The sequence below is a fragment of the Lipotes vexillifer genome, unplaced genomic scaffold (genome assembly GCF_000442215.2).
Source record: "Lipotes vexillifer unplaced genomic scaffold, Lipotes_vexillifer_v1.1 scaffold90, whole genome shotgun sequence".
In the NCBI taxonomy this organism is placed as follows: Eukaryota; Metazoa; Chordata; class Mammalia; order Artiodactyla; family Lipotidae; genus Lipotes; species Lipotes vexillifer.
In genome coordinates, this window is record NW_006782310.1 from 1,313,266 (window position 1) to 1,335,670 (window position 22,405).

The 22,405-nt window shown below is 39.8% G+C and overlaps 1 protein-coding gene across 2 annotated transcripts in view; it reads right to left on the reverse strand.

The window, feature by feature from the left end:
* Window positions 1–22,405, reverse strand: part of GAREM1 (GRB2 associated regulator of MAPK1 subtype 1) — a 204,950-nt gene that overhangs the window by 11,171 nt on the left and 171,374 nt on the right. For both annotated transcript variants that reach the window (XM_007455169.1, XM_007455168.1), the window contains exon 4: window positions 11,073–12,245. In XM_007455169.1, coding sequence (XP_007455231.1) covers window positions 11,073–12,245 — 1,173 coding nt within the window. The remainder of the gene's footprint in view (window positions 1–11,072; window positions 12,246–22,405) is intronic.

Consider the following 22,405-nt stretch of genomic DNA (forward strand, 5'->3'; position numbering starts at 1 on the left):
CCCCTGCATCGGCAGGCGGACTCTCAACCGCTGCGCCACCAGGGAAGCCCGCACACATTCTTTTTCATATTCTTTTCTATTATGGTCATCTCAGGATATTGAATATAGTTCCCTGTGCATACAGTAGGACCTTGTTGTTTATTCTATACATAATAGTTTGCATCTGCTAATCTGAAACTCCCAATCTGTCTCTCCCTTCCCCTCCCTCCCCCTTGGAAACCACAAGTTTGTTCTCTGTGAGTCTGCTTCTGTCTTGTAAATAAGTTCATTTGTGTCATATTTTAGATTCCACATATAAGTGATATCGTATGGTATTTGTCTTTCTCTTTCTGTCTTACTTCACTTAGTATGATCATCTCTAGGTCTATCCACGTTGCTGCAAATGGCATTATTTCATTTTTTTCTTTTTAATAACTGAGTAGTATTCCATTGTATACACGCACCACATCTTTTTTATCCATTCATCTGACAATGGACGTTTAGGTTGTCTCTGTGTCCTGGCTATTGTGAACAGTGCTGCTATGAACATAGGGGGACATGTATCTTTTTGAATTATAGCTTTGTCTGGATATATGCCCCGGAGTGGGATTACTGGATCATATGGCAACTCTATTTTTAGTTTTTTGAGGAACCTCCATATTGTTTTCCATACTGGCGGCACCAATTTACATTCCCACCAACAATGCAGGAGGGCTCCCTTTTCTCCACATCCTTCCGGCATTTGTTGTTTGTAGATTTTTTAATGATGGCCATTCTGACGAGTGTGAGGTGATACCTCATTGTAGTTTTGATTTGCTTCTCTAATAATTAGCGATCTTGAGCATCTTTTCATGTGCCTGTTGGCCATCTGTATGTCTTCTTTGGAGAAATGTCTACTTAGGTCTTCAGCCCATTTTTCGATTGGGCTGTTCACTTTTTTGTTGTTGAGTTGTATGAGCCGTTTGTATATTTTGAAAATTAAGCTCTTGTCAGTCACATCATGTGCAAATAGTTTCTCCCAGTCTGTAGGTTGTCTTTTCGTTTTACAGTTTCTCTTGTTGTAAAAAAGCTTGTAAATTTGATTAGGTCCCACTTGTTTATTTTTGCTTTATTTCTACTGCCTTGGGAGACTGACCTGGTACGATTTATGTCAGAGAATGTTTGGCCTATGTTCTCTCCTAGGAGTTTTATGGTGTCATGTCTTATATTTAAGTCTTTAAGCTATTTTGAGTTTATTTTCGTGTATGGTGTGAGGGTGTGTTCTAACTTCATTGATTTACATGTGGCTGTTCAACTTTCCCAACACCACGTGCTGAAGAGACTTTTTTCCCCATGTTATATTCTTGCCTCCTTTGTCAAAGATTGACTGTAGGGGTGTGGGTTTAATTCTGGGCTCTCTATTCTGGTCCATTGATCCATATGCTGTTTTTGTGCCAATACCACACTGTTGTGATTACTGTAGCTTTGAAGTATTGTCTGAAGTCTGGGAGGGTTATGCCTTCAACTTTGTTTTTTTTCCTCAGGATTTCTTTGGTGATTCTGGGTCTTTTGTGATTCCATATAAATTTTAAGATTATTTGTTCTAGTTCTGTGGAAAATGTCATGGGTAATTTGATAGGGATATCCATTACATGGGTAGATTGCTTTGGGAAGTATGGTCATTTTAACAATATTAATTTTTCCAATCCAAGAGCATGGGAATATCTTTCCATTTCTTTGAATCATCTTCAATTTCCTTTATTAATGTTTTATAGTTCTCAGCATACACGTCTTTCACCTCCTTGGTCAGGTTTTTTTTTTTAAGATTGACTTTTAAAAACAATTAATTAATTATTTTTTTGGCTGCGTTGGGTCTTAGTTGTGGCATATGGGATCTTTTTGTTGTGGCGCATGGGCTTAGTTGCCCTGTAGCATGTGTGATCTTAGTTCTCTGACCAGGGATCGAACTGGCGTCCCTTGCATTGAAGACAGATTCTTCTACTGGACCACCAGGGAAGTCCTGGTCAGGTTTATTCCTTTTTTTTTTTTTTTTTTTGATGTGATTAGAAGGGCTTTTTTTTTTTTTTAAACATACCCTTTCTGATATTTCATTGTTAGTGTAAAGAAATGCAACAGATTTCTGTATGTTAATTTTTTATCCTGCTAACTTGCTGAATTTGTCTATCAGTCTAGTAGTTTTTGTGTGGAGTCTTTAGGGTTTTCTACAGTATCATGTCATCTGCATATAATGACAATTTTACCTCTTCTCTTCCAGTTTGGATAACTTTTATTTCTTTTTCTTGTCTGACTGCTGTGGCTAGGACTTCCAATACTATGTTGAATAGAAATGGTGAGAATAGGCATCCTTGTCTTGTTCCAGAATTTAGTGGGCAGGCTTTCAGCTTTTCACTGTTGAGTATTATACTGCTGCTGGGTTTGTGGTAAATAGCTTTTACTGTGTTGAGATATGTTCCCTCTATACCCACTTTGGTAAGAGTTCTTATGGTGAATGGATGCTTTTCCTGCATCTACTGAGTGATCATTTGGTTTTTGTCTTTTCTTTTGTTGATATAGTGTATCACATTGATTAATTTGCTATGTTGAACCATCCTTGTGACCCTGGGATGAATCCAACTTGGTTGTGGTGTAAGATCTTTTTTATGTGTTGTTGGATTTGGTTTGCAAATGTTTTGTTGAGAATTTTTGCATCTATATTCATCAAAGATATTGGCCTGTAATTTTCTTTTTTGGTACTGTCTTGGTCTGGTTTTGGTATCAGGGTGATGGTGGCTTCATGGAATGTCTTTAGACATACATTCCTTCCTTCCTCTTCAATCTTCTGGAAGAGTTTGAGAAGTATCAGTATAAGTTCTTTTTTCTATGTTTGGTAGAATTCACCTGTGAAACCATCTGGTCCTGGACTTTTGTTTGTAGGGAGTTTTTAAAATTACGGACGCTATTTCGCTTCTAGTGATCTGTCTGTTCAAATTATCTATTTCTTCTTGATTCAGTTTTGGTGGGCTGTACGTTTCTAGAAACTTGTCCATTTCTTCTAGGTTGTTGAATTTGTTGGCATATAATTGTTCATAGTATTCTTTTATTTTATTTTATTTTGTATTTCTGTGGTATCAGTTATTTCTCCTTTTTCATTTCTTATTTTGTATATATGGGTCCTCTTTCTTTTCTCCTTGGTGAGCCTAGCCAGAGGTTTGTCAATTTTGTTTACCCCTCAAAGAACCAGCTCTTGTTTTTTTTTGATTTTTTTTCTATTGCTTTTTAAATCTCTATTTTATTTATGTCCTCTCTGATCTTTATTATTTCCTTCCTTCTGCTCACTTTAGATTTTGTTTATTTTTCTTTTTCTAATTCTTTTAGGTGGTAGGTTAGGTTGTTTGAGATTTTTCCTGTTCTTTGCGGAAGGCATGTATCACTATGAACGTCTCTCTAAGAACTGCTTTTGCTGCATCCCACAGATTTTGTATGGTTGTGTTTTTATTTTTATTTGTCTCAAAGTATTTTTTGATTTCCTCTTTCATTTTGTTGTTCACCCACTGGTTTTTTAGTACCATGTTGTTCAGTCTCCATGTAATCATATTTTTCTTATTTCTTTTCCTGTGGTTGATTTCTAGTTTCATGCCATTGTGGTCAGAAAAGCAGCTTGAAATAATTTCTATATTCTTAAATTTGTTGAGGCTTGTTTTGTGCCCTTGTATGCAGTCAATCCTAGAAAATGTTCTGTGTGCACTTGAAAAGAATGTGTATTCTGGTTTTTTTCTGGATGTAATGTCCCGAACGATATCAATTAAATTTAACTGTTCTATTGTATCCTTTAGGATCTCTGCTACCTTACTGATTTCTGTCTAGAAGATGTGTCTATTGATGTGAGTGGGGTGTTAAAGTCTCCTACTATTATTGTATTCCTGTCAATTTCTCCCTTTATGTCTACTGGTATTTGTTTTATGTATTTGGATGCTCCTATATTGGGTGCATATATTTTGAGGATGTAATATCCTCTTCCTGTCTTGATTCCTTCATCACTATATAGTGTCCTTCTTTATCTTTATGGCCTTTGTTTTAAAGTCTATTTTGTCTGACATGAGTAGTGCGACCCCCACTTTTCTGTCATTTCCATTGCATGAGGTATCTTTTTCCATCCCCTCACTTTCAGTCTACGTGTGTCCTTTGCCTTAAAGTGGGTCTCTTTTTTATGTGTTGCCTACAATAAGCAGCATATTATAGGCTCTTGTTTCTTAATCCAATCTGCCATTCCCCTGTCTTTTGATTGGAGCATTTAGTCTACTGACACTTAAAGTAATTATTGATAGATAGCTATTTATTGCCATTTTAAACCTTGTTTTCCAGTTGATTTTGTATTTCTTCTTTGTCCCTTTCTTTTTCTTTTTATGGTTTATGATTTCCTGTTATATTATGCTTGTGTTCTCTTCTTTTTGGTTTTTGTAAGTCGATTTTATGTGTCAATTCGTGGTTACCTTGTTTTTCAAGTATTTTAACCCCTTCCTTTCTACTTGCTTTTAGACTGGTAGTCATATAGGCTCAAACACATTCTAAAAAAAAACAAACAAAAAAGTCTACATTTTATTACTCTCCTCTCCCACCTTTTATGATTTTGATGTCCTCTTTTACATCTTCATATTTATCCTTTTGCTGTTCATTGTGGCCGTCATCACTTTCACAAGAATCTTTTTGATTTTTTAAAAAATCCGTCTACTGGCTTATTAAGTGATTTACTTTCCAATTGTGATCTTCTCTTTCCTATACCTTCTTGCTTCTCTTCTATTTAGAGAAGACCTTTCAATATTTCTTTTAGGATAGGTTTAGTATTGCTGTATTCTTTTAGTTTTTGCTTGTCTGAGAAATTCTTTCTCTCTCCTTCTATTCTAAATGATAATCTTGCTGGGTAGCGTATCCTAGGTTGCAGATTTTTCCCTTTCAGAACTTTGACTATATCTTGCCATTCCCTTCTGTCCTGCAAACGTTTCTATTGAGAAATTAGCTGATAGCCTTATGGGGGTTCCCTTGTAATTAACTCTTTGTTTTTCTGTTGCTGCCTTTAGAATCCTCTCTTTAACTTTTGCCGTTTCTATTATAATATGGCTTGGTGTACATCTGTTCGGGTTCATCTTGTTTGGGACCCTCTGTGCTTCCTGTACCTGGATATCTGTTTCCTTCTTTAGGTTCGGGAAGTTTTCAGCCATAATTTCTTCAAACACATTTTTGAACCCTTTTTCTCTTTCTTCTCCTTCTGGGATCCCTATTATGTGTAGGTTGGCATGCTTTATATTATCCCATAGGTTTCTTATTTTGCTTTCATTTATTTCCCCCCAATTTGGCTTTCTGTGTTCTGATTGGATGATTTCCATTATTCTATCTTCCAGAACACTTATTCGTTCTTCTGCATTATTCAATCTGCTATTCATTGCCTTTAGCTCAGTCAGTTTTCATCTCAGCAAATGAGTTTTCTAATTTTTCCTGGCTCCTCTTTTATAGTTTCTAGTTCCTTTTTACAGTAATCTGCATTCCTATTGATAGCCCTTCTTAATCCCTTCAGTATTTTCATTATCTCCTTTTTAACTTGGTGTCTATTAGACTGAAGAGGTCTGTTTCATTGTTTGTTCTTTCAAGAGAATTCTCCTCATCTTTTAATTGGGAGTGTTTCCTCTGCTTCTTAATTTTACTTATATTTCTCTTACTCTATGAATTTAGGAGAAACAATTATCTACTGTGGTCTTGGAGGGCTGTTTTTATGTGGGAGCATCCTGTGTAGCCTGGGTTGGTTTAATATTTTTGGTGCAAGGGCTGTTTTTAGTATGCATGTCCTGCCGCCTTTTTCCTTAGTGTTTGCTGGTTGTAGAGTAGAATTAATTCTTATAGCTCAATTCTTAAGAATCAGTTCTCTCGGTTTTTAAACAATACATTTTTATGACTTTTTCTTAATTTGGGTAGTCTTGTGAGGGCCCTCATTCTGTAGGGTGGACACATCCAGGTGTGACACCTGGTAGCACCATGACCTAGCCTCGCCATGCCTGATGGAGTTAGTCAAGGCAACTTCTCAGCTTTAATATTTCTAGAGAGGTTTTCCTAGGAATTTCAGTTTCTTGACACATATTTGCAGCCTTAGAACCACATGTGGCTTTTTCATAGGTACTCTATAGTTCTACAAAACCCCCAAATCCCCCATGAAAGGATTACATATTATTGGGGCCCACAGGATGCTGAGCATTTCTGTAGCTCTTTTCTTGGTTTATCATGATTACAATTTTGGCTCCACAGGTAGGTAACTATAACACATAACATCTAGCTTATCAAGTAGACATTTTAAAAGTCAGATGAAAAGAATGTTTTACTACTTTTCAAGCCTGTTAGGATGCACTTTTGGAATGCAGGGATGACTGTCCCCTGCCTGTGTGCCAGGCTCTCTGCTGGTCTGTCTGTGGAGGTAGGTGTCCTTGTCCCCATCAGCTTCCACGACTCTCTGGAGAGGCCTTACACCTTAGGCAAGGAAGGACAGGGGAAATAACCTCCAAAAAATTATTTTCTATCTAACCCTAAAAAAGAATGCATCCCATATTAAGTTACCGCTACTATTTACTGAATGCTTACCAAGTGCCAGGGAAAACTGCCAAGTACTTTGTATAATACAATAATGCAATGAAGACGCTGTTATTAATTGCCGCAGGAACTGACTCAAAGTTAAATAGTTTGCCCAAGGTGTGAAGCTATGAAGCTACTAAGTGGCAGAGTGAGGACGCAAATCCACATGTGGCTCTTAGACATGATGTTTTGTGCCTCTAATTAGCCATCACATAGTGTGGCAGATCACTCCTCTCTGCTCCCGGTGAAATTCCACTGAGAAGGGAAATGAAGACTCTCAGGATGCTTGGTGTCCCCCTTCTATTTTCTCATCAGCTGCTCAGTCTGCAGATTCAGACTGCTGGATAGTGCAGTCTTTTCCGGCACCTACTGAACTAGGTGCAGTGTAGATCTGGATTAAATTCGCCCTTTATGTCTTATTTTTCTCAAACATCAATAAGACAGTGTGCTCCATTACAGGAACTTTATTTATGATGGACTTCAGCCTTATAACAATGAATGTATGCTACCACAATCCATCTTACAATTCAGTCCCTACACCCTGCTTCTCATATTGTCATTGTCAGGGGGCATCCTGTCAATCCCAAAGGTTAACAAGTTCTTCATCCATACTGCAGGAAAACTTGCTTTAAACCAGTGGTTTCAACCTAGAGCTCCTTTTATGATTTTTCTTTCATGAATCTCAAGAATCGCTGCCACGTTAACATCCAACCAAGAGTGAATGCACTTTTTTTTTTCTGTTACTAAAGACAGAGGACATTAATTAATCCCTGGGTTCTGGGGTCCTCAGGTTTGATACTACTGCACACATAGCTACAGAAGAGTTGTGATCCAGTAGTTTTGATACTGATTTGTAATTTACTGCATTGACCAGAATAGTCTGAGTCAAACATTCTATTTATAGATTTCATGCACTATCAAGCCTTCCCGTCACTGCTCTCCAAAATGGCATCTTCCACAGAGGAAAACAAAAAAAAACCACCAAAAAAAGGCAGCTCTTGAAGACTGTCACTTGTAGAGTGTATCTGGGTAAATACTTTCGACATTATCAGCCAACAGCCAGAAAATTAAAATTATGGAATGAGGCCCACAATGTTACGAAATAGAGGATGTGTTTGGAACATATGAACCAATTAAGGATAACCCACTCAAGAGGAACTGTCAGGTCATTCTGATTTGAGGGCACTCTGCGCAATTTTAAAAAATGAAAATGTCACCACTCAGTGAGCTGGGCAGCTCCCCAGCTTGGGCTCATCTGCAACAATTTCTCTTCTGTGCCTGGAACCAGGAGCTGTTTACTCTTCCCTGGGATGTTCCAGTTAGCGGGGGAATAGCCTCTTATTGTTGGGAAAGGTAAGTGGCAGTGTTTTGTGTTTAAAGAAAAAAAAACCTTTGTATTTAACGATCTTTACAAAGGTACAGACTAGAGCATAATTCTAAGTAGCCACATCAAGTACAAAGTATATTAACAGGGCTAAACTGATCACTCCTCCACTGAGGATTTTCTGTTTGGCCCCATAGCCTAGTTTTCCATTTTAGGATATGGGTAGGACAGTGGTCAAGCATTAAACCAGATGATGCCGGAACTGCAGCACACTGCTGGAAACATAGCAAGAATTACTGTTGAAGGAGAAAGATTTTTATCTCATTTACAGAAACAAAGACTGTCAAAATCTGCTGGAGAAGGAGCACAGATATTTGCTGTAACTTAGGACCCTGAAGTAGGGAGTGAAGAATAGAGTAAGAAAAAAAAGGCACAGGCTGACATACACTGTAGTGGAGCCACTGTCCCTCTAGATATTAACATGACTGGGACACGGACTGTGGTAAAGCAGCGTTCATTTGCCAATTATCAGCTCTGCTTCCCTTTCTATGCCCCATCTTTTTCCCAGGACCCACCCCACTGTCACTATCCAAAGAAGTTTTATTTAATTCTGTGGGAGCACTTGAATTTATGCCCCATTAAAGTTCCCTTTTGAAAGCTACAAGCTGAAGCCACATCTAACGATTATGACGTTCTCCGGATCTCACGCACATCCTAAAACTGGAAAATTTGTTTCATGGTCACAGAACCAATAAAACACATGACTTCATTTGAAATGCCTAATTCTTAAAAAAAAGAAAATTAAGTAATTTCAGGTGTTTATAAAAAGTCTTTATGATTAGAGCATTCTATAAACACCGAATATGCTCTGAGAAGGTTCTCTTATGTCATAAGAAATTATGGCTTAGACTGGAGGCCCAAACCTTTTCTTCTGCTGTGAGATTTGTTTTAGTTTCAAATTTAACTCTAACATTTTTCTTTTAGTACCAGGGTCAAGATAGGGCCTCTTAATATTTGTGTTCTTACTCATCTTTCACTAGCCTCAGTGAAAACAATCACTGCCAGTTTCCTACCTCAAGACTTGGTTATGTAAATAACTGGGTGGGACCACCTTGGATGAGTCAATCAATCAGTCAACAAACAGGAGTCCCCGTTATGTGCCAGGTGGGACCAGAGTTCTGTAGGAAAAGCTCATGTGGTCACATTCCTATTGAAGAGAAGGCTCCAAGCTTCAAGCAACATCACACACACAGGTAAGTTGAGACATCCCTAAAAGTGTCCCCTCACCTTTTACCTGTTTTTTGGGGGAACACCATCTGACATGAATAAAAGAACCAAGGACTCTGACTCCACCAAGACTTCCCCCAAATATTCCACAACCCCTACTGGATAGGGGGATCTCTGGGCTTGTGCCTTAAGATCCCTGGTAGATCTTGTAAGGAGCAGGGGAAAGTAGAGACCTGCAGTTTCTGGGGAGTTGTTATGTCCTGGAATAAACAGCTGGAGGTAGGTCTTCTCTCAGGAAAGCTTTGCAGCAATGAGGGCTCTGCATGGACAGCTATGTATGACGCCTAGCACAAAGTGCTGCCTGGTGTCCAGAGCTGTCTGTGACCTGGTTCCAGCCTTGAAGACACCACTGCCCTTCATACTCCCTCTTCAACCCTATTCCACTCGCCCAGCAAAACTCTGCGTTTTCCCTCATCTGCCCTTGCCTTTGCTCAAGCCATTCTGTCTGGAACGCCCTTCTTTCTCACCTCTCTGCTCTTTCCATTCATGTATATACTCTCGGCTCATCTGAAATGTCATCTCCATGAAGGCTTCTCTTGCCCAACTAGAAGTTCTTTTCTCCTCTGAACTCCCCCCATACATGACCTATGTATACCTCCCACATTTTAACTTGTATAGTAGTCCTCTCTTTTCATCCGTTACCTTCCCTACAAAAGGGGAAGTTGCTAGAGTCCAGGGTCATGATTTCAGTGGTCACTGATGGTGATTCTTCTAGTATCTAGCCCATGGTTTTGATACGAGGCTCTACACAGCCCTGTGTTTCCAGAGAGGTGTCCTGAGACCACCTGGTGGGGGCAGAGTGGACAGGGCCAAGGGGAGACCCCGTCCCTCCAATCTGTCCTTCAGTCAGATGGGTTTTGATTGTAATTCTTCTATTTATTGTGATCTGTATTAGTTTTCCTTTTTTTTTCTTTTAAAGGATTCTGCTAGAGATAGAAAAAAAGGAAACCACTGCCACAGATACTGTCAAATAAATGAAAATTACACCCTATGCCTCAAGTGCTTTCTCCCTTCAGATATAATGAAATCCAATGATCAAAAATGAGTCGTGAAGGTTCAGAGTGCCTGTCAATCAATCAAAGAACATGGTCAAAACAGAGGGCTCTTTCTCCTGTCCCGTACGACCTTTTACATTAAAATCTGATAGACTCCTCCTCAGCTGAGTGAGTTACGTTTGAGGTGGTGAGCAAAACCGGGCTGGCACCTGGCTCTGCTGTGTGTGTGTATGTGTGGTGTGCACGTGAGCATCCCCATGATGCTTTGATCTCAATGTAACTGTGAGGAGAGAGTTACAAATGATGCTGATGTCTCTTGATCTCTCCTTCCCCCAAATAAATCCACTCCTCCTTCAGTCCGCATCAGCGGTAAGTGGCACTAATATCCACTCCGCTGCTCAGGCTACAAATCTCGGAGTTTCTCCTGATTTCTCTCTTTCCTTCACTACCCACATCCAATTTAATCAGTAAATACTGTTGGTTCCACCTCTGAAACATGATCTGAAGCAGCTCGTTTCTCCCTGTCATCTGCTGCTACCAACTCCTGTGGTTCAGGGTGTCATCATTTCATACCTGTTACCATATTCATCCCTCTTATCTGGTCTCCGCCTTCTGCTCTCCCCTCGCTGTTATCCGTTCTCTGGGCAGCATGTGTAAACCTCTCCTAATAAAAACTCTCCAAGAATTTCTCATCAAATGTAGAGTAAAACTCTAACTAACTGCCAAATGGTAAAAATAATCCAGCAAATATTTCTATTTCACTCCAAATTAAGCAAATTGCTCATTCTGATAATCTTCTATTGGGGAGTTTTCTTTAAGAAAGAAAATAAATTAGCAGATGACTGAGCAGAGAGACAGAAGGACCGGCACGTCACCCAAAACCAGAAAGGACTTACGGCTTCAGATTTGGGAGGCACTGGAGGTGGAGGTAGGGCAATCTCTGAAGACTTCATTGCTGCTCCCAGAGTTCCGGGGACAGGAAGGGGAGAAGGTGCACATTTGGACCGGACGGAACCTCGAAACTGATCACATCTGCTCTTCTCACTCAGGGAGCGAGTGAGAGGCGGATGGCTGGGCTTGCCTTCCTCCAGCCACAGCTCTTCATAAGGAAGTTCTGACTTCCCTGTGATGCCCACTGATTCTTCACTAGCTTCTGGGAAAAGGTAGTCGCTTCCACTATCACCCGAGTCCTGATAGGGCAGGATGTCATGAGGAAAGGGGGCCCACTCTCCCCCCAGGTCCCTGCAGCCGTGGAGGTTCACCTCACTGTTGCCATGGAGATTGTTGCCATACACACAGACGGAGAGCCGGTGGAAGGACTGGGTGAGCTCATCGCGAGCGTAGCTAAGGGAATTGGGCACATGGTTGTGGCCAGTGCACCGGCCCTTCTTGGGGCTCTTACAGTCCTCGTTCCAGTCGGTCTTCACATCGCGGACCGCCCGTGAATACTCATCGATGTCGAACTGTTCTTGGCAGATACCCAGCCAGTGATGGACCAGGGTTTCAGGCCATACTTCCCCCTTCACCAGGTGTTCTGGGAGGCTAAACTTGGGGACAGTCAAGTGCAAAGGGAAGTGCATGGGGAGGATCTTGTTGTTCCGCAGCACACAGCAAACCACCACTGTCTTGGTCTGGATGTTCACAAACTTGTAGCGGTGCCCCTCACGGATGAAGTGGAGGTCATACGGGTTCCTCGGTGGAGGGCTGGGCACGGTCACGTTCACGGGAAGTCTGGTTTTCTCCACAATGTTGCGGATGGTGTGCTCGCCCTCCTGCATCTGAAGTTCCAGGGGGCTTCGGGTGCTGAACCTGCCCTTGCACTGGAATGGGAGGCTGATGCTCTCGTTGGTCCGGTGATTCATGCAAATGAGGCACGGCATTTTGCCTTTTCCCAGCTTGCTGATGGAATTGAGCTTCCCAATCTTTTTGAAGATGGTGTTGAGTCGTGACTTCTCCTTGAAAGTCTTTGCATAAAGGATTTCTGCCTGGCCCATGAGAGTGAGTTCATCCCCCGTACAAAGGGTGATGTTGTAAACTTCGGTGTCTTCATTGCATTCACCTGAAGCAACCTACAATAGGATAAATCAAATTTTAGGGTAGTTGTCTTTAGTTTATTCACACAGAGAAGTAGTGAACATGCTATTAAGACACACAGGCATACACAAAGGAAAATGCTGTTTTATTTTAATACTGAATTTAGACAATCCATTTCTCCTGTAATATTTATGTGGTTAACAATAACAAGATGATGTTAGTTTAGACTTTTAAAAGCATTTTTTTTTTTTTTGAAGAAGAAGGTACCCTGTATTCATCTGTAACATTTTGGGAAATACAGAAGAAAAACACACAAAAAATAATACCCATGAACCTGATGCAGAGACAGCCATGGTTAATGGTTTGATAAACATCCTTCTAGTTTCTTTTCCTATGTATTCTACCATATGGATAATTATTTTGGGACATTAATATTATTGTATCATTTTCAGTTATAAAAATGCTTTCATGAATATCACTGTAGAAAATTCTTTTTAAACTATTAAAATTCTAATTTTTTACCTTTAAAAATTTGCTAATTTTATTAAATGTTCTAAAATTGGGACAAAGGATTTAAAAAGTGTCTTTTCTCCCCATTTTATTTATTATGAAAACTATTCATATTCATTGGAAGAAATATTAGAAAATACAGATATAAAAATGAACAGTTTCTACACAACTTGACCACTAAAGATAACCTGTTAACAATTTTATATCAACAGAAAGATAAGACGGCGGAGTAGAAGATGTGAACTCACTTCTCCTTACAAAAACAGCAAAGTCACAACTAACTGATGAACAACCATCGACAAAAGAACCAACCACTGGAATCTACCAAAAAAGATATTCTACATCCAAAGACAAAGAAGAAGCCACAATGAGATGGTAGGAGGGGGCACAACTGCAATAAAATCAAATCCCATACCTGCTGGGTGGGCAACCCACAAACTGGAAAATAATTGTACCACAGAAGTTCTCCCACAGGAGTGAAAGTTCTGAGCCCCATGTCAGGCTCCCCAGCCTGTGGGTCTGGCAACAGGAGGAGGAGCCCCTAAAGAATCTGGCTTTGAAGGCCAGCGGGGTTTGATCTCAGGAATTCCACAGGATTGGGGGAAACAGAGACTCCACTCTTGGAGGGTGCACACAAAGTCTCATGTGCATCAGGACCCAGGAAAAAAAGCAGTGACCTCATAAGAGCCTGGGCCAAATCTACCTGCTGTGGAGGGTCTCCTGCAGCAATGGGGGCAGCTTTGGCTCACTGTGGCGACAAAGACACTGGTGGCAGTAGTTCTGGGGAGTACTAGTTGGTGTGAGCCCTAGAGGAGGTGGCCATTTTCTCTCCAAGACCTGGACTCACTCAACAGCCTGTAGGCTCTAGTGCTGGGACACCTCAGGCCAAACAATCAACCGGGAGGGAACACAGCCCCATCCATCAAGAGACAGGCTGCTTAAAGTCTTCCTGAGCATACAGCTGCCCATTAAACATGCCCCTTGACACAGCCCTGCCCAACAGACAAACAAGACCCAGCTGCACCCACCAGTGGGGAGGAACCAGTCCCTCCCACCAGGAAGCCTGCACAAGACTCTTAGACAGCCTCATCCACCAGGGGGCAGACAGCAGAAGAACTACAACCCTGCAGCCTGCAGTAAGGAAACCACAATCATAGAAAGTTAGACAAAATGAGATGGCAGAGTATGTCCCAGATGAAGGAACAAGATAAAACCCTAGAGAACAACTAAGTGAAGTGGAGATAGGCAATCCACCCAAAAAAGAATTTAGAGCAATGACAGTAAAGATAATCCAAGATCTCAGAAAAAGAATGGAGGCACAGATTGAGAAGACAGAAGTAATGTTTAACAAAGACCTAGAAGAACTAAAGACCAAACAAACAGAGATGAACAGCCCAAAAACTGAAATGAAAAATACACTGGAAGCAATCATTAGCAGACTAACTGAGGCAGAAGAATGGATAAGTGAGCTGGAAGACAGAATGGTGGAAAATCACTGCTGCAGAACAGAATAAAGAAAAAAAAAAAAAAGAAATGAGGACAGCAAAAGAGACCTCTCAGACAACATTAAATGCACCAACAGTTGAATTATAGAGGTCCCAGAAGGAGAAGAGAGAGAGAAAAAACCTGAGAAAATATTTGAAGAGATAATAGCTGAAAACTTCCCTAACATGGGAAAGGAAACAGTCCACCCAGGTAGAGGAAGTGCTGAGAGTCCCAGGCAGGATAAACCCAAGGAGGAACATGCTGAGACACACAATAATCAAATTGACAAAAATTAAAGACAAAGAAAAAATACTAAAAGCAACAAGGGAAAAGCAACAAATAACATAGAAGGGAACTCCCATAAGGTTATCAGCTGATTTCTCAGCAGAAACTCTGCAGGCCAGAAGGGAGAGGCATGCTATATTTAAAGTAATGAAAAGGAAGAAACTACCACCAAGAATACTCTACCCAGCAAGGCTCTCATTCAGATTTGACAGAGAAATCAAAAGCTTTACAGACAAGAAAAAGCTTAAGAGAATTCAAATTCAGCACCACCAGACCAGCTCTGCAACAAATGCTAAAAGAACTTCTCTAGGCAGAAAAGGCCACAACTACAAAAAAGAAAATTATGAATGGAAAGGCTCAATGGTAAAGGCAAACATAAAGTAAAGGTAGGAAATCATCCACACACAAATATGATATCAAAACCAGCAATCATGGGGAACTTCCCTGGTGGCGCAGTGGACAAGACTCCATGCTCTCAATGCAGGGGGCCGGGTTCGATCTCTGGTCAGGGAACTAGATCCCACATGTGTGCTGCAACTAAGAGTTTGCATGCCACAACTAAGGAGCCCTTGTGCTGCAGCTAAGAAGCCCGCAAGCCGCAACTAAGGATCCTGTGAGCTGCAAGTAAGGAGCCCACGTGCTCCAACAAAGACCCGGAGCGACCAAGGTAATAAATAAATAAATATTAAAAAACCCCAGCAATCATGAGAAGAGGAGAGCATAATGCAGGATATTAGAAATGCATTTGAAATTAAAATACCAGCAACTTAAAACAATCTTATTTATATATAGGCTGCTATAACAAAAACTCATGGTAACAGCAAACCAAAAATCTACAATAGATACACACACAAAAAAGAATAAGGAATCCAAACACAACACTAAAGTTAGTCGTCAAATCACAAGAGAACAAAAGAGGAAGGGAAGAAAAAACACCTATACAAACAAATCAAAAACAATTGACAAAATGGCAGTAAGAACATACATATTGATAATTACCTTAAATGTAAATGGATTAAATGCTCCAACCAAAAGACACAGACTGGCTAAATGGATACAAAAACAAGACCCGTATATATGGTGTATACAAGAGACCCACTTCAGATCTAGGGACACACACAGACTGAAAGTGATGGGATGGAAAAAGGTATTCCACACAAATGGAAATCAAAAGAAAGCTGGAGTAGCAATACTCATATCAGACCAAACAGACTTTAAAATAAAGACTGTTATAAGAGACAAAGGAGGACACTACATAATGATCAAGGGAATCAATCCAAGAAGATATAACAACTATATATGCACCCAACATAGGAGCACCTCAATATATAAGGCAAATATTAACAGCCATAAAAGGAGTAATCGACAGTAATACATAGTGGAGGACTTTAACACCCTACTTTCATCAATGGACAGATCATCCAGACAGAAGATCAATAAGGAAACACAGGCCTTAAATGACACATTAGACTAGATGGACTTAATTGATATGTATAGAGCATTCCATCCAAAAGCAGCAGAATACAAATTCTTCTCAAGTGTACGTGGAACATTCTCCAGGACTAATCACATGCTGGGCCACAAAGTGAGTAAATTTAAGAAAATTGAAATCATATTAAGCGTCTTTTACGACCACAACACTATGAGATTAGAAATCAACTACAAGCAAAAGACTGTAAAAACACAAACAGATGGAGGCTAAACAATATGCTCCTAAACAACCAATGGATCACTGAAGAAATTAAAGAGGAAGTCAAAAATTACCTAAAGACAAATGAAAACAAAAGTGTGACGATCCAAAACATATGGGACTCAGCAAAAGCAGTTTTGAGAGGGAAGTTTACTGCAATATAATCTTACCTCAGGAAACAAGAAAAATCTCAAATAAATAATCTAAACTTACACCTAAAGCAACTAGAAAAATAAGAACAAACAAAACCCACAGTTAGTAGATGGAAAGAAATAAAGATCAGAGCAGAAATAAGGATGAAGAAAAAGCAGAAAAGATCAATGAAACTAAAAGCTGGTTCTTTGAAAAGATAAACAAAACTGATAAACCTTTAGCCACACTCATCAAGAAAAAAGGGGAGAGGACTCAAATCAATGAAATTAGATATGACAAAGGAGAAATCACAACTGACACCATAGAAATACAAAGGATCATGAAAGACTACCATATATGCCAATAAAATGGACAACCTACAGGAAATGGAGAAATTCTTTGAAAGGTACAATCTCCCAAGACTGAACCAGGAAGAAGTAGAAAATATGAACAGACCAATCAAGTACTCAAATTGAAACTGTGATTAAAGAACTCCCAACAAACAAAAGTCCAGGACCAGATGACTTCACAGGTAAATTCTATCAAACATTCAGAGAACACCTATCTTTCTGAAAGTATTACAAAAAATTTCAGAGGAAGGAACACGCCCAACTCATTCTGTGAGGCCACTATCACCCTGATACCAAAACCAGAAAAAGATACCACAAAAAAAGAAAATTACAGGCCAATATCACTGATGAACAGTCGCAAAAACACTCGGCAAAATACTAGCTAACTAAATCCAACAATACTCTTTTTTTTTGGGAGGCTTTCAGAACTGAAGTTTTTTTTTTTTTTTTTAAAATACATCTTTATTGGAGTATAATTGCTTCACAATGCTAATTTAGTTTCTGTTGTACAACAAAGTGAATCAGCCATGTGCATACATATATCCCCATATCCCCTCCCTCTTGAACCTCCCTCCCACCCTCTCTATCCCACCCCTCTACGTCATTGCAAAGCACCAAGCTGATCTCCCTGTGCTATGCTGTTGCTTCCCACTAGCTAGCTATTTTACATTTGGTAGTGTATATATGTTGATGCTACTCTCACTTCACTGCAGCTTCCCCCTCCCTCATGTCCTCAAGTCCATTCTCTATGTCTACATCTTTATTCCTGCCCTGCCCCTAGGTTCATCAGTACCTTTTTTTTTTTTTTTTTTTTTTTTTCCGTAACTGGTATATGTTTGTCTCTTTCTGACTTCCTTCACTCTCTATGACAGACTCTAGGTCCATCCACCTCACTACAAATAACTCAATTTCGTTTCTTTTTATGGCTGAGTAATATTTCATTGTATATATGTGCCACATCTTTATCCATTCATCTGTCGATGGACATTTAGGTTGCTTCCACGTCCTGGCTATCGTAAACAGAGCTGCAATGAACATTGTGGTACATGTCTCTTTTTGAATTATGGTTTTCTCAGGGTATGTGCCGAGTAGTGGGATTGCTGGGTCATGTGGTAGTTCAATTTTTTAGTTTTTTAAGGAACCACCATACTGTTCTCCATAGTGGTTGTATCAATTTGCATTCCCACCAACAGTGCAGGAGGGTTCCCTTTCACTACACCCTTTCCAGCATTTATTCTTTCATTTCTTTGAAAATGGCCATTCTGTCAGGTGTGAGGTGATACCTCACTGTAGTTTTGATTTGCATTTCTCTAATAATTAGTGATGTTGAGCATCTTTACATGTGCCTCTTGGCCATGTGTATGCCTTTGGTGAAATGTCTATTTAGGTCTTCCACTCATTTTTTAATTGGGTGGTTTCCAACAATACTTTAAAAGGATCACAGACCATGATCAAGTGGGGTTTATCCCAGGGATGTGAGAATTTTTCAATATCTGAAAATCAATCATTGTGATACAGAACATCAACAAACTGAAGGATAAAACCCATGTGATCCGAAGACAAAGGAGAAGCCACAATGAGGCAGTAGGAGGGGCACAAACACAATAAAATAAAATCCCATAAATGCTGGGTGGGTGACTCACAAACTGGAGAACACTTATACCACAGAAGTCCACCCACTGGAGTGAAAGTTCTGAGCCCCACGTCAGGCTTCCCAATCTGGGGGTCCAGTAATGGGAGGAGGAATTCCTAGAGAATCAGACTTTGAAGGCAAGCGGGATTTGATTGCAGGACTTTGACAGGACTGGGAGAAACAGACACTCCACTCTTGGAGGGCACACACAAAGTAGTGTGTGCATCAGGACCCAGGGGAAGGAGCAGTGACCCCAGAGGAGGCTGAACCAGACCTACCTGCTAGTGTTGGAGGGTCTCCTGCAGACGCGGGGGCGGCTGTGTGTCACTGTGAGGACAAGGACACTGGCACAGAAATTCTGGGAAGTACTCCTTGACATGAGCCCTCCCAGAGTCTGCCATTAGCCCCACCAAAAGAGCCCGGGTAGGCTGCAGTGTTGGGTCGCCTCAGGCCAAACAACCAACAGGTAGGGAAGACAGCCCCACCCATCAGCAGACAAGTGGATTAAAGTTTTACTGAGCTCTGCCCACCAAAGCAAAAGCCAGCTGTACCCACCACCAGTCCCTCCCATCAGGCAACTTGCACAAGCCTCTTAGACAGCCTCATCCACCAGAGGGCAGACAGGAGAAGCAAGAACTACAATCCTGCAGCCTGTGGAACAAAAACCACATTCACAGGAAGACAGACAAGATGAAAAGGCAGAGGGCTATGTACCAGATGAAGGAACAAGATAAAACCCCAGAAAGACAACCTAATGAAGTGGAGATAGGCAACCTTCCAGAAAAAGAATTCAGAATAATGATAGTGAAGATGATCCAGGACCTCGGAGAGAGAATGGAGACAAAGATTGAGAAGATGCAAGAAATGGTTAACAAAGATCTAGAAGAATTAAAGAACAAACAAACGGAGATGAACAACACAAGAACTGAAATGAAAAATACACTAGAAGGAATCAATAGCAGAATAACTGAGGCAGAAGAACGGGTAAGTGACCTGGAAGACAGAATCGTGGAATACACTGCTGCAGAACAGAATAAAGAAAAAAGAATTAAAAGAAATGAAGACAGCTTAAGAGACCTCTGGGACAACATTAAATGTAACAACATTCGCATTATAGGGGTCCCAGAAGGAGAAGAGAGAGAAAGGACCCGAGAAAATATTTGAAGAGATTATAGTTGAAAATTTCCCTAACATGGGAAAGAAAATAGCCACCCAAGTTCAGGAAGTGCAGAGAGTCCCATACAGGATAAAACCAAGGAGAAATACACCAAGACACATAGTAATCAAATTGGCAAAAATTAAAGGCAAAGAAAATTATTGAAAGCAGCAAGAGAAAAACGACAAATAACATACAAGGGAACTCCCATAAGGTTAACAGCTGATTTCTCAGCAAAAGCTCTACAAGCCAGAAGGGAGTGGCATGATATACTTAAAGTGATGAAAGGGAAGAACCTACAACCAAGAGTACTCTACCTGGCAAGGATCTCATTCAGATTTGATGGAGAAATCAAAAGCTTTACAGACAAGCAAAAGCTAAGAGAATTCAGCACCACCAAACAAGCTCTACAGCTAAAGGAACTTCTTTAAGTGGGAAACACAAGAGAAGAAAAGGACCTACAAAAACAAACCCAAAGGAATTAAGAAAATGGTCATAGGAACATACATATCGATAATTACTTTAAACGTGAATGGATTAAATGCTCCAACCAAAAGACACAGGCTTGCTGAATGGATACAAAAACAAGACCCATATATATGCTGTCTATAAGAGACCCACTTCAGACCTAGGGACACATACAGACTGAAAGTGAGGGGATGGAAAAAGATATTCCATGCAAATGGAAATCAAAAGAAACCTGGAGTAGCAATACTCATATCAGATAAAATAGACTTTAAAAGAAAGTTACAAGAGACAAGGAAGGACACTACATAATGATCAAGGGACCAATCCAAGAAGAAGATGTAACAATTATAAATATATATGCACCCAACACAGGAGCACCTCAATACATAAGGCAACTGCTAAGAGCTATAAAAGAGGAAATCGACAGTAACACAATAATAGTGGAGGACTTTAACACCTCACACAAATGGACAGATCATCCAAACAGAAAATTAACAAGGAAACACAAGCTTTAAATGACACAACAGGCCAGATCGATTTAATTGATATTTATAGGACATTCCATCCAAAAACAGCAGATTACACCTTCTTCTCTAGTGCACATGGAACATTCTCCAGGATAGATCACATCTCGGGTCACAAATTAAGCCTCAGTAAATTTAAAAAATTGAAATCATATCAAGCATCTTTTCTGACCACAATGCTATGAGATTAGAAATCAATTACTGGGAAAAAAATGTAAAAAACACAAACACATGGAGGCTAAACAGTATGTTACTAAATAACCAAGAGATCACTGAAGAAATCAGAGGAAATAAAGAAATACCTAGAGATAAATGACAATGAAAACACGATGATCCAAAACCTATGGGATGCAGCAACGGCAGTTCTAAGAGGAAAGTTTATAGCAATACAAGCCTACATCAAGAAACAAGAAAAATCTCAAATAAACAATCTAACCTTACACCTAAAGAACTAGAGAAAGAAAAACAAACAAAACCCAAAGTTAGCAGAAGGAAAGAAATCATAAAGATCAGAGCAGAAATAAATGAAATAGAAACGAATAAAATGGTGGCAAAGATCAATGAAACTAAGAGCTGGTTCTTTGAGAAGATAAACAAAGTTGATAAACTATTAGCCAGACTCATCAAAAAAAAAAGAGGGAGAGGACTAAATCAATAAAATACAAATGAAAGAGGAGTAGTTACAACAGACACCACAGAAATACAAAGCATCCTAAGAGACTACTACAGCAACTCTATTCCAATAAAATGGACAATTTGGAAGAAATGGACAAATTCTTTGAAAGGTATAACCTTCCAAGACTGAATCAGGAAGAAATAGAAAATATCAACAGACCAATCACAAATAATGAAATTGAAACTGTGATTAAAAATCTTGCAACAAACAAACCTTCTGGTCCACATGGCTTCACAGGTGAATTCTATCAAACATTTAGAGAAGAGCTAACACCCATCCTTCTCAAACTCTTCCAGAAAATTTCAGAGGAAGGAATACTCCCAAACTCATTGTATGAGACCACCATCACCCTGATACCAAAACCAGACAAAGATACTACCAAAAAAGAAAATTACAGACCAATATCACTGATGAATATAGATGCAAAAATCCTCAACAAAATACTAGCAAACAGAATCCAACAACACATTAAAAGGATCATACACCACCATCAAGTGGGATTTATCCCAGGGATGCAAGGATTCTTCAATATACACAAATCAATCAATGTGGTACACCACATTAACAAATTGAAGGAGGAAAACTGCATGATCATCTCAATAGATGCAGAAAAAGCTTTTGACAAAATTCGATACCCATTTATGATAAAAACTCTCCAGAAAGTGGGCACAGAGGGAACCTACCTCAACATAATAAAGGCCATATATGACAAACCCACAGCAAACATCATTCTCAATGGTGAAAAACTGAAAGCATCTCCTCTAAGATCAGAAACAAGAGAAGGATGTCCACTCTCGCCACTATTATTCAACATAGTTTTGGAAGTCCTAGCCATGGCAATCAGAGAAGAAAAAGAAATAAAAGGAATACAAATTGGAAAAGAAGCAAAACGGTCACTGTTTGCAGATGACACGATACTATACATAGAGAATCCTAAAGATGCCACCAGAAAACTACCAGAGCTAATCAATGAGTTTGGTAAAGTAGCAGGATACAAAATTAACGCACAGAAATCTCTTGCATTCCTATACAGTAATGATGAAAAATCTGAAAGAGAAATTAAGGAAACAGTCCCATTTACCACTGCAAGAAAAAGAATAAATACCTAGGAATAAACCTACCTAGGGAGACAAAAGACCTGTATGCACAGAACTATAAGACACTGTGAAAGAATTTAAAGATGATACCAACAGATGGAGAGATATACCATGTTCTTGGAGTGGAAGAATCAACATTGTGAAAATGACTATACTACCCAAAGCAATCTACAGATTCAAGGCAATCCC